Genomic DNA, 12390 nt, shown 5'->3' on the forward strand with positions numbered 1-12390 from the left:
CTTTTTAGTTTCAATTTTATGTATTTCTGATCTTCGTTTCCTTCCTTCTCCTAACTTGGGGCTTCGTTTGTTCTTTTTTCTAGCTCCTTGACGGTAAAGCCGGGTTGTTTTAATCTCTACCTGTCACCTCCCCTCTCAGAACCGCATCTGCTGTGCCGCACACGTTTGGCATGCTGTATTTCTGTTTTCATTTCTTCCAGGTATTTTCGGATTTTTCCTTGGAACCAGTGGTCGTGCAGTAGTACTGTGTTGTTTACTCTTGGCAGAACGCTTTTCCAGTTTTCTTTTTGTAACTGATTTCTAGTCGGATTCTGGTCAGAAAAGACTCTTGACAGGATTTCAATCTTAAATTCATTAAGGCTTGTTTTGTGGCCTAACCTCTATGTTCCTTCCACGAGAGCTTGAAATGGTGTATTGTTGCTTTTGGATGGCACGTTGGATTTAAGTCCATCTGGTCTCCTGTGTCCTTTAAGGCTGATGGCCCCTTGTTGGTTTTCTATTTGGATGATTTGTCCGTTGATGTGAGTGGGGCACTTAAATCCTGTATTATTCTATTGCTGTCCCTTCCCCCCTTTAGGTCTGTTAATACTTGCTTTATATATAGGTGTCCTTTGTTGGGACAAAGGTCCTTTGAAGTACCTAGTACCTTAAAGACTTGTGATAGTAGCATAAATGGGATCTTTTAAGAGTTGTTTTTTTAATTACTGACTGTATATAGGAACATATTCAATCTTTTATCTGACTGTACAGCTAACTATCTTGGTAGATTCTTTAAGTTTTTACAAAATTTTTTAATATTTTTTTTTGAGAGAGAGACAGAGCACGAGCAGGGGAGGGGCAGAGAGAGAGAGAGAGAGAGAATGAATCTGAAACAGGCTCCAGGCTCTGAGCTGTCAGCACAGAGCCCGACACAGGGCTTGAACTCTGGAATGGAGAGCTCATGACCTAGACCGAAGTTGGACACTTAACCGACTGAGCCACCCAGCTGCCCCATTTCTTTTTTTTTCTTTTTTAATTTTTTTTTTCAACGTTTATTTATTTTTGGGACAGAGAGAGACAGAGCATGAACGGGGGAGGGGCAGAGAGAGAGGGAGACACAGAATCGGAAACAGGCTCCAGGCTCCGAGCCATCAGCCCAGAGTCTGACGCGGGGCTCGAACTCCCGGACCGCGAGATCGTGACCTGGCTGAAGTCGGACGCTTAACCGACTGCGCCACCCAGGTGCCCCATTTTTTTTTTTTAATTTTTTTTTGGGACAGAGAGAGACAGAGCATGAACGGGGGAGGGGCAGAGAAAGAGGGAGACACAGAATCGGAAACAGGCTCCAGGCTCTGAGCCATCAGCCCAGAGTTTTTTTTCTTTTTTAAAGTAGGCTCTATGTCCAATGTGGGGCTTGAACTCACGACCCTGAGATGAAGAGTCACATGTTCTACCGACTGAGCCAGCCAGGCCGCCCGGTAGATTTGCTTAGTAATCCCTTATTTTTCTTTTCCAGCAGCATTCACTAGGATCTCCAGTACAAGTAGACAACGTGGCGGTAGGATTCTTCCCTCGTTCTGATTTTAAAGGAGCTGCTCTGAGTATTCCAACATTAAGTATAATGTTTGCATGGGATTTTGGAAGGTAACTTTTACCAGATTAAGAAAGGTTTTGATTTCTAAGAGTTTTAAACAAAAATTATGGGTGTTGCATTTCTAACAAAGGTCCTAATGACGACTGAGGGGATCATATGGCGTTCTTCCTTTGTTAGCGTGTTTCATTCAGGAGTGGCCAGGCCGTGTCATGAGACCTTACGAACCTTGAAATCTCAGAGGCTTAGCACAAGTTCGTTTTTTTCTTCATGTCAGGTCTAGTGGGGGCGGCCCCGGTCTGGTTTCCCTTAGAAACTTGGAACTCTGCCATCTTGCGCCAGATATCTAAGGGTGTCACGGTGAGGAAAGAGCGGGCATGAAGGTGGCACCCATGCTGTGCCCGGCCCACGGGGACACACGTCTGGCTCTGAGGGGCCTGCCTGCGAGGGGCTGGGAAGCAGAGTGTTCCCCTGCGCCCGGGAAGGAGAGGCGGCCAGATGGGAGCACCCGAAGAAGGCATCTAGTGCACGAGGTCTAGTCCGTTCACCGGTGTATGGGCATTCCGTCCCTGCACCCAAGGGAGAGTGCCGATTTTTACACACTGTTGGCTTGGGGTTGCCAAGATTATTTTAGAAGTTTCGTGCAAGTATTTGCCTGTAGTTTTTTTTGGATGGTTGTCTTGGGTTTGATGTCAAGACTGTATTCCGCTCAGAACGAGTTGAGAAGTGTTTCCCCTTCTGTTCTCGGGGGTGTGCAGGTAAGCCTGAAGCTATTTGTTTGGCACGAATCACCTGTTAAGCCTGTCTGGACTTGATGTCTGTGAGTGGATTTCAAACCAGATTCAATTTCTTTAATGTCAAGAGCCTCTTCTTCAGGGCCGTCATCATGGCCCGAATACTTCACTTGTGGGGATTTTCAGTTAGGAGGACTGAATGAAGGGGTCTGCAGAGTGCTTGGTCTGCAGGATCTACATGTATGCAAGTGATGAGGGAGGTGGCAGCTTGCCAGACCTCTTCCAGGTCCTACCTCGCTGGGCTCTCACCTTATGAGGTGGAAGATGACAATACCTCCACTGTCGGCTGCAGAAACCAGGAAGTGGAGAAGGGGCCGCTTACCTAAGGTCTCTGGGCTTATCAGCTGCGGAACCAGGACGGGAGAGAACAGTGCGAGGCCACTGCACCCACAGAAGACCGGCCCTGCGCATGGACCTACGGTCTGAACGGGGGCGGGGGCAGCTAGGGGAGGGTCCTTCTCAGGTCATCTGAGCATCCTGAGTTGCTGGGCCAGACATGCAGATTCCCAGGCCCCTCTGGGGATGTCAGTGGAGCCCAGGCATTTAACCAGGATGGGCGGTACCAGCCAGGCCTTGCAGCTCTGGTCGGCAGGCTCGGTGCACCCATCTGCACCTGGCCCGTTACCTGCCAGTCACCTGCAGGGGGGGTGGGGCCAGACCAGGCTGGTTCTTGGTATTGTCGGCTAGTGGAGGACTCAGGACCTCTCTTCTTTCTCGTGGGCAGGACAGTGAAGGGGACTGACACACAGGCTGGGAATAAGTCCGATGGCTCACCTTAAATGGAGGAGACCTAGCCCACCTCAGGTAGAAAAGACCGGAACTTACCGGGCTGTTTCCAAGCCCATGTGTGCTGCCTTGTGAGTGGCAGGCGGATGGAATCTTGCAGAGGGTGCACCTTCAGAGACTAGCTTTAGGGGCTTTGGAAAGTAGCCCTAGGTACCTCTGTGCCCCCTGAACTCGACCTTGGAAATTTCAGTTTTTTTAGGATGCTGGGTTTGAGGGAGCAGTATAGGGCTTGTGCATTAATCTGCTTCTGGAGCCCCAGGCCTAGGAGGGAAAATCCCAGATAGGGGCTGGTGACCTCTATCCCCCCCTGCCAAAACCACCCGGCCCCAGCGCGTGGGCCCCAGGACTGGGTTGTTACTGCATCCTGCCGGAGGCCCCGCCTGTGTGGAGGCAGCTCGGACTGTCGCTTGGATGCTTTCGTCTGTGTTTATTTTCCTCTCATATAAAAGTTACAGGTTTGAAATGTCTGCAGGAAGATGCTGCTATCAGCCAGGTTAGTGGGGGATATATATATCTTACAACGAACGTCGCAGGGGCGGGGGCCTGTGTGGAGGCGCTTCTGGAGAGCTGGGTTCGTGCTGACCTGGCGTGTGCCTGCCCTGCCGCTGGCCCCGGCCCCACCTGCAGCTGAGAAGGACTTTCCTCCCGAGGCAGAAAGTCACGGGCAGGCTGCGGTGACGGCACAGGGTCTGCAGCTCCCAGAGCCCCGAGGGCGCCTCAGCGAGGCACGGGGTGGGAAGCCCGTCAGCCAATAAGTTAAGCACACGTTGCCCCTGCGGTCCTCACACAGGGTCGCCCTGACACACGGGCCCCTCGTCCCCGCCACGCTGCCTCCCCCTGCCTGGCCGGTCGCCAGACCCTGACCATGGACACCCACCTGACCACGTGTGTGGCGGAGACACGGCGTCAGTTATTTGTGGCACGGTGGCCCCCGTGCGTGCACACGACAGCATCCAGCGGAGCTGGGGTGGAGGGAGGCGTGACGGGAAGGGAGAGGACAAGACTGCAGCGAGAGGTTCCAAGTGGGAAGCAAGCCCACCCTCAGCACTGAACCACACACTTCAAACAAGAAAGTGACACGTTCCGGCCTGTGGCCACAAGATCGCCACCAGAGGGGCGTCACTGGCATTTCACAGATGTTCCCCCCTCCACATACAGGACCACAAACGAGTGAAGGGAGCTGTTCGAAACCCATGAGGGACTCAAAGGGACTGGTCGTTTAGGAAGTTAGATCCCGGCATTTGCTTGACCAAGTCCTGAGCCCAGGAGAAGCGAGCGCTCAGCCACAGACCAGGACACGAGAGGCGTGGGGGCAGCCGCCCGGCCCCTCTGTGTGCGGAGAGCTCCCTGCCTCGGACCGTCAACCTCAGCAGCGAGAGAGGTTTCCAACAAGGAAGACGCTGTGCCGGAGGAGAAAGCAAGCCTGCCCCGGCGAGACACTGCCGTAGCCAGGCCGGGCCCTGTCCTCTCAGGGCGGAGCAGCCCTGGCTCCACCCGATGGAGGCAGGTAGGAGGGGAGCCCACAGGGCAGGGGGGACAGGAGATGGAGTTTAAGGCACACAGCAAGCGACAGAGGAGGGGGCCGCGGGCCTTCCCCAGGACAGAAACACCCCTCCGCTCTCCACATTCACTCCCCCGGGAGCTCCCGGCCCCAGCTCAGATAAAACAGAAGTCCTCCTTTGCTCCTCCCTCTGCCCACTCCCCAGAGCGCTAGGTGACAGGGGCGATGAAGGGACAGACGGGGGACCACCGTGAGGGCCAGTACCGTGACGGGAGCACCAGCTCCGGGCCTGCTGAAAGGCCACCTGCCGGAAGAACCTTTTGGGGCCACATCCGAAGCTCGCGCCATTTTGCATGTGAAAAAGCAGGGCGGGGGAAGTGGAAGGAGCCTCCCCGGGTCTTCTCTGCTCTCTGCCCACCCGACCGGAAGTCCCCTTCATTCCAGGTCACTGGGAGTCCGGCCCCCCCGCCTTGCGAGGGTCCTCTACCTGTGTGTCACGTCAGCAGATCCAGGACCCTAGGACCCGGGGGGGGGGGGGGCGGCGAAGAGGCCACCATCCCCGCCCCCACCCTGTCTGCTGACATCCCTGTGCTGTTGCCAGGCGGGGGAGGGGTGCGGAGGGGGACACAGAAGTGAAAGCAGAAACCAACACCACGGGTTCACAAGTCGGGAACGAGACCCGCCTGCTGGCTCCACTGCGGGCCTGGCGTCTGCTCCCGCGGGGCCGGGAGGCTGCCGGGGCTCCCACCCGTCACAGCCGAGGGCTGGCTGGGCCTCGGGGCCAGGACGCGTACAGCCTGCCCGGGGACAGGTCCAACGTCCCTCCCGGTCTCGGAGCCGCCCTCGGGGCCCCTCTCGAGCCGCGTTCTCCTCGCTCGCGCCACGCGCTTCTAGGTTTTCTCCTCCCGGTCTGTTTTTCTCCTCGTTATGTTCCTGGGCTTGATCTTCAGAGACAGTTCCCACAGCGCCTCCTCCGCCAGGTGGTCGCTGAAGTCATTGAAGAAGTTGATGATGTCGTCGTTTCTCCGGATGTCGTAGTGCCTGGGGTGGGGGGGGAGGGCGCCAGTCAGAGCCGGTGGGGGCTGCGCGCACCGTCCCGCCCCCAAGCAGGCCCCAGGAGGACACCCCGCTCCTCAGGACCCCCCCCCCCAACTGCTCTGGAGCCGCCTCCTACGTGCCGTGCAGGGAACAAGCAGGCCACCATCTCCGCGCGTGCTGAGCCTCACGGCTCGGCGGTCCCGTCCCCTCCCCTCTGCTCAGCGGCGGTACTCACGCTTGCTGGAAGCATCGCATGCTGTCCAGGATGTTGAACTGCTGCCACCGTTTGGAAAAGTTCACCTTCCCGTCGATATAGTCTGGGTTTCCCAGGTGAACAAAGGTGAGGTCCTGCAGGATAAGCCCCCTGGGAGGAGGGAGAGGCCCAGTCACCGCCCTGGACGGCAGTCGGGGCCCGTGGGCTGCGCCCGGGCACCGCGTCTGGGAGTGTCTGTCTCTTCCGGCGGGAAGTCCCGACCTCCAAGCTGTGGGTCCCCGGGAAATCCAGCTCGGGTGCTGGACAAGCCTCGTCACGTTAACAAACGAACGGGAAAAACATAACAAAGAGAGGCTCCCCAGGCCTCCCTCCCCACCGAGTCTCGGGTTTGCTTAACAGGTGAGGGAACATGCTTCTGACTACAGAGGACACGAAGCCCCGAGGTGAGCGATGGGGCACAGACGACGCCCTCGCAGGAGCCCAGCCGGCCACCCCAACGGGAAAGCACGGTGGCAGCCGGTGAGGGCAGAAAGGCGAGTCAGCAAAGGGAGGGTCAGTGGCGGCAAGATCTGGATCTCCGAGCGTGAGGGCCCTGAGGGCAGCCCCGGCCCCGGGACACCACCGAGCCTTCTACCCCTCTCTCTGAGACTCCCAAGGTGTCCCAGCTTATTAAGGGCTCTGCTAACAAACCGGTCCCACTTTGATTTTTTCCACTATTTCCCAGAAGATGCTTCTCCCCCAAAGCCCCGCACACTTGCGGAAACCCTCTCTGAGCTGCTTTACGCGGAGTGCTCTCGGGGCCCTCAGCTTACTGTAACGTGCAGCCAAGGGTGACGACCCCTCCCTGAGGCGGGGGTGGGGCGGAGAGAAGTGGGATGGGGAGATGGGAGAGGTGCAACCCTTTTTAAAAAATATTTTTTGCATTTATTTTTGAGAGAGAGAGAGCACAACTGGGGGAGGGGCAGAGCGAGAGGGAGACACACAATCCCAAGCAGACTCCAGGCTCTGAGCTGTGAGCACAGAGCCCGACGCGGGGCTTGAGCTCACGAGCCGTGAGATGGACTGAGCCACCCAGGCGCCCCTGGTTTTAAAGTTAGAAGTAGAACTGTCTGGGTTGGAAACCCTTAAGGGAGGGTCTGAGGCAGCGGGGGCTCTACTCACAGGTACGGGATGCAGGGGGGCTCCACCTCGGAGAGGGCGGCCCGGTAGGCGCGGAAGGAGGACGAGCTGTCGATCAGTGTGCAGTACTCGGCCAGGCCCTGGGCAGGCGGGACAGCGTGTGAGGGCGGGGACGCCAGCCCCTCCTCCCTGCCCGGCACCCCAGAGCCACGGCTGAGCGCCCGGGGGCCCAAGTGGGCTTCTTCTGAAGCACACTGCGACCTGCGTCATGCCCCGAGCCTGCCTCTGCTCCTCCCTGCACTCGAGGCAGTGACCTCCCCGAACTGCCCTTTCGGCACGCAGGGTGGGGTTCTTGCCAGTCTCACCCCCAGCTTGTCTCTTCCCCCGATGTTTCACCTCCTCGGGAACCTCCTACGTGTTCCTGGAGCAGCTGTTGTGACTGTCCCACACTTCTCCGTACGATACTGTCTTACAAGACTGTCCCCTTGTGTCACCCCTTGAGATGACACCTGAGTGGCCCAGCTGACACCCAGCCCCTAGGGGCTTTGCCTCTCTTAAGGAACCTCTCGACACAAGGATAAAGGTCCAGGTCCTTGCCCGACTCCTCCCTGCAAGGCCCTCATGGTCCAGAGCAGGGCCCCTCCCCAGCCCCTGTCCTGCTGCTTAAAGGTACCTAACTCCCAGTGTGTGCCCTCCCCTCCCCTCTGACAGGAATTCCCAGGATTTCCTTCTTCCCAGGAAACTCTTCCTACTTGGGTCTTGGTGTGATGGACGCTTCCTCAGGGGGCCTCCCCGTCCCCAGGCCAGACCACCCCACCCTCCCCCTGGGGCACCTGCCCTAAAGAAACCATCCAATACATCTCTAGCCTGTTCACAGTATGTCCGCAGTGACCAGGGTGGCCCCCAGCGAGAGCAGCCCCTCCAGGAGCACGGGTGGATGGGAGGAAGGAACGGGTGAAGCTGGGACCCAGATACGGGCCTGCAGCCCAGGTGGCAGGACCCTGTGAGGGGACAACCCCAGCACCAACCACGAAGATCAGAGATGAGCCACAGAGAACCCAGGTTGGGGGTGCAGAGCAGACATCTGTGTACCTGCTGCCACAGCTGGCTCACCAGGGGCCAGACAGACCCTCCCTCCCCCGCAGCCACTCACCTCCGAGGTCTGTTTCTGCCACTCCAGCCTGCGGATGGGCGCCGAGTCCAGTGCCGAGAGGATGGCCAGGTAGGAGTTAAAGTTGTTCAGCTTCCGTAGGTGCTGCGGAGGGAGGGGAGGCCGTGAGGCGGGCCCGGGGCCACTGGGCAGGGCCCAGAGGAGCAGACTCTGGGCGGGGCACCTGCGGTTACCTTCATGATCTTGATGAACTTCAACAGCAGCCGCTCCCTGTCCTGGGCTTTTTCTTGTAACATGATTATTGAGCGGACCCTGCGTGAATCAAAGAGAGAGAGACCACTGAGCTGAACAGTCTCCTCCCAGACCCCCAGGTGGTCCTGGTGGAGAGGGATGTGGATGCCTGCACTGCGTGCCCAGGGCTTTCAAGGCGCCAAGCACAGGCCCCCGTCTCTGCTCTCCAGAAGCTCACGGCATCGCAGGGATAGTCAGGAGGCCACACACCAAGACGGGGTCCTCCAGATGGAGGCGTGGGAGCATCGAAGGAGAGAGTTCCTGATGAGCACGGGCCGGGGCACCACTGGGGCTGGAAGTGCTCCTCAGGTGGCCTCCGGACTAGCCCAGGGGACGAGTGAGCACGTGGGGGAAGAGGCCGCCTTGAGGACCAGCAAAAGGCCAGCCTTGCATGAGGACGTCACGGGGGCCACAGCAGCCACTCGAGGAAGAGCCACCCCTGCTTCGTCTTAGGCGCCTGCCCTGAGCACACCCTGAGGACCATGGCTCTGAAGGGCCCCGCCTGCACCTCCTCCTTGGAACCCCTGAGGACGCCCCACGGAGGCTTGCTACAGTTGAGCTGAGGAGAAAAACCAGCAAAGTGGGAGGTGACCCACGTTCTCTCCAAAAGGCAGCCCCCAGAGCCTTTTAACAACTACTAGATGCTCTGTCCGTGGCAGCGGTGGATGGGGTGTGGCCGGGGCCAGGTGCAGGCCGCATGGCTGCCACGCTCTGAACATCCTCCGTCCGATGCCGAGAGGCCATGGGCACCTTTGAGTCATATCTAGAAAAGCTAACAGTTCTGTTACACATTACAGTGTAAACACTTGGGACCTCATTCTGTGCTAAGAATTCAGGGCTTAAAGTATTAACAGAACACCCTCCTTAGCTGTTCTCTTTCAGGCAGAGGCCGGGTGAAGTTCAGCCTTGAGGCTGCCTGGGGGCTAGCAGTGACCAGTGCCGGTCGGCATACTGAACTCCCCTGTCGCCACCCAGGGCAGACATTACCAATCGATCCTGGCACTCCCCAATCTCAGCCAGCCCCCCAGGTGGCCCCTTCCAACGTGCAAGACCCACCCTGCCCTGTCCCTGCTCTTTTCCTGCAGTGCCCAATTAATGCCCAGGGTCTTGGAAGAAGCTGGGAGGGATGGAGGGGGCACCTCCTCCTTGCCCTCAGAGCGCTCCGTGGGGGACGGCATGGGAACCCGCTCAGATGCGCCTTACCAGTAAGACATGTTGTTGAAGTGCTCCGTGAATTGGGTCAAGTTGGGGCTTTTCTCCTCATTCTGCTCTTTGGCCCAAAGCAAAACCTCAGGAATCTGAAAAAGGAAGTAGACTGGATGGAACTGGAGCCCTCTGGCTTCTCTGTGATGGGCCGTTTCTCCTGTCTGGGGACAAGCAGTGGCTGCTTGCCCAGGGCAACAGACAGCCTTATCCCCAGTCCCCAGCCCTGCTCAATGCCATACCTCTATTTTATAAAAGAGCTCAGCGTCCAGCAGGGTCAGCTGCTCAGCTATCTCATGGCTGTGGAAGTCGTGTAACGTCCCCGGCCTAGAAGACAGAGGCGAGATGAGCAGTCGGGACGGGACGGCAGGAGCTGGGTGGGCCTTGTACTGCGGCCTCAGAGCTGGGGAGTGGGGGGGGGGGGTGCAGAGGGAGCAGCTGCCCCTAAGCCCGGCCTCACAGGAGGATGGCAGCCACAGAGCCGACAGGCAGCAGGACGGGGCCACGCTGCACTCAGGCCCGAGACCCTGGTGCTCTGCTAGGTGGGTAGCCCCACTGCCGGGGCCCAGTGGGAGCAGAGACGGCACCACAGGGCTGAAGGCTGAAACACTGACAGGAAGTGACACATCACCAAACATCTATGGCGGGGGCACAGGTGACAGACTGGAGACTACATCCCCAGGTTCTGAGGAATGTTCAGGACGGTGGGGATGGGGGGGTGGGGCAGGCAAGAGCTCGCGGCTGCCACGTCAGTGCCGGGAAGACAAGAGCTGACCACGGCCCGGAATGCATTCGCCTGTCTCCTGTCCCAGGAGGCGCCCCCGTCCTGGCTCCTCACTTCCTCGCCAAACGGGGACTCATCACACATCATGACCCTGGAGAAGAGGCCTAGCCCCTGAGGAACCCACTGGACCGTCCGCTGGGCTGAACCTCGTGGCAGGGCCCGGGCAGAGCCAGGACGTGAGGCTGGGGAGGTACGCTGAGGGCAACGGAACGGAGAGGCTGCGATCGGGGGCAAGTCTGCCAGAGGAAGGAGCTGGAGAAGCCACGGCTGGACGCTCACCTGGCGGCCACCCCCCTGGCTGCCAGGGGCTGGTCGGAGTTGGCACACCTGAGCAGCTTCTTCTGGTCCACCTTGTCCAGGATGTTCTTCCGGAGCACGCGCGCCAGGCTGAGCTCCCCGTTGCACACCAAGCGAAAGACCAGTTCCATCAACAGCTTCAAGATCTCTTCTGTCAACTCCACTAGGCTAGAGGGCCGAGGGCCATGCGGTGAGGGACAAGGACCCAGCATAGGAAGAGGATGCCGCCGCCGGGCCCACATCCACCTCACAAACCCAAGGGTCACGTGACAGCGACCAGCAACACTGGGGATGGTCCCACTGGTGACACTTAGCGGTCGTGCCCTCCACAAGTGCCTGCTGGCACCGGATGAACACCAGGCCCCTGTTAGTGCTTGGGCTATGGAGACATTAGCATGTAAATCCCACCCCAGAGGAAGTTCCCGTTCCCTTCCAGGCGACAGTCACTAAGTGGTCCCGGCCCCTCAGACCAGCCGCCTTGCCTGTAGGACACTCCTGCACCCTCTCTGCATGGCATTTCCCGAGCACAGTGGCCCGAAGGTTGTGCAGTCATGGACTAAGGCCTCCCTCCCGCAGCAGGGAAATGCCTTGAAGGCAGGGGCCCTGCGGTTTCTTCCCCGCAGCTCTCCAGACCTAGGAAAGGGACCGGCCGGATGGGTACTCGTTAAGTGAATGGTGACGGCGAGTGCTGACTTGGGGGGACGTGGGGGACTGAGGAGAGCAGACCGGGCCTCCACTACTGCTGGGGGCTGAGGGCACAGGTGCCACAGACCAGGCCTTATGCTCCTGTGCCCTACGCGAGGGACGCCCGGCCAGGTCTGGGTGGGAGGGCCATTCTCCCCAAGGGGTCTTGTTAAAGTGGGTGGGAGAAGCTGGTGGCATGTGACGGGATGGATGGTCCCTTCTCCCCAAGGAAGCCTGCAGCCTTGGCGGGTGGCGGGGTTGGGGGGATCCCGGGATGCCCGAGGGCTCCCCACCTGCCTCCCTGCCATCTCACGGGAAGATGCACTCACCAGAGCTCATCCACCACCCGCACCAGCACGAAGAACGTGTTCTTGCTCACGCGTTTCTTGAACGTGTCGGCGAAGGGAGAGAACTTCTCGTACGTGGAGTGTGGGTTAAAGAAAGGCATTCTTACACAGGCAGGGATGGTGTGGTGGCGGGGGGAGGGCTGCCTCCCCCAGCTGCCATGTACAGAGAGCTTACAGTGCACAGGAGCCCTGGTCCCCTGGAAGCCGCTCCCCTGCTCCTCGAGGCCAAACTTCCTGCAGGGCTCACCGAACCACTGCAGGCTGCCTTGCTGAGCCTCAGCTGGAAAAGGGTGGTCAAAACCCACATGCCCTAAAACCTCCAGGTCTCCAGGGAAGGGGCATGGCCCAGAGGGGCTTCCTGCACTCTTGCCCTGGGTCCGCTCAGTTCCCATCTTTCCAGAGCCTCCGAGGCCCCTTCCCCACCGCAGCCACTCCAACACCTGTTCACCTCCTGCTCCTCCCCAAGGTCCTGGTTTCTGCCCAGAAAGTCACAGATCCTTGCCATCCTCTCCAAACCCTTCTCTGGCTGTCCTTCCTGCTCTTCCGTGATCCACTGGACACTGGAGGGGTGGGGACACACCAAGGACCGTTGCCAGAGCCTGCAGCACAGGACTTACTAGCCAGCTAGGCCTAGGATCTTAAGGCTGCAAC

The 12390-nt window shown here is 58.8% G+C and overlaps 1 protein-coding gene across 12 annotated transcripts in view; it reads right to left on the reverse strand.

Moving 5' to 3' along the window:
- Window positions 1-3560: 3560 nt before the first annotated feature.
- Window positions 3561-12390, reverse strand: part of RAPGEF1 (Rap guanine nucleotide exchange factor 1) — a 133102-nt gene continuing 124272 nt past the window's right edge. For all 12 annotated transcript variants that reach the window (XM_043565754.1, XM_043565752.1, XM_043565757.1 and 9 more), the window contains 9 exons: window positions 11722-11814; window positions 10691-10876; window positions 9870-9954; window positions 9628-9722; window positions 8367-8445; window positions 8176-8277; window positions 7065-7162; window positions 5925-6053; window positions 3561-5692 (listed from right to left, as the gene is read on the reverse strand). In XM_043565754.1, the coding sequence (XP_043421689.1) occupies window positions 5542-5692; window positions 5925-6053; window positions 7065-7162; window positions 8176-8277; window positions 8367-8445; window positions 9628-9722; window positions 9870-9954; window positions 10691-10876; window positions 11722-11814 (1018 nt within the window). In that variant the 3' untranslated portion in view covers window positions 3561-5541. The remainder of the gene's footprint in view (window positions 5693-5924; window positions 6054-7064; window positions 7163-8175; window positions 8278-8366; window positions 8446-9627; window positions 9723-9869; window positions 9955-10690; window positions 10877-11721; window positions 11815-12390) is intronic.

This window comes from Prionailurus bengalensis, chromosome D4 (genome assembly GCF_016509475.1).
Source record: "Prionailurus bengalensis isolate Pbe53 chromosome D4, Fcat_Pben_1.1_paternal_pri, whole genome shotgun sequence".
NCBI classification, from domain to species: domain Eukaryota; kingdom Metazoa; phylum Chordata; class Mammalia; order Carnivora; family Felidae; genus Prionailurus; species Prionailurus bengalensis.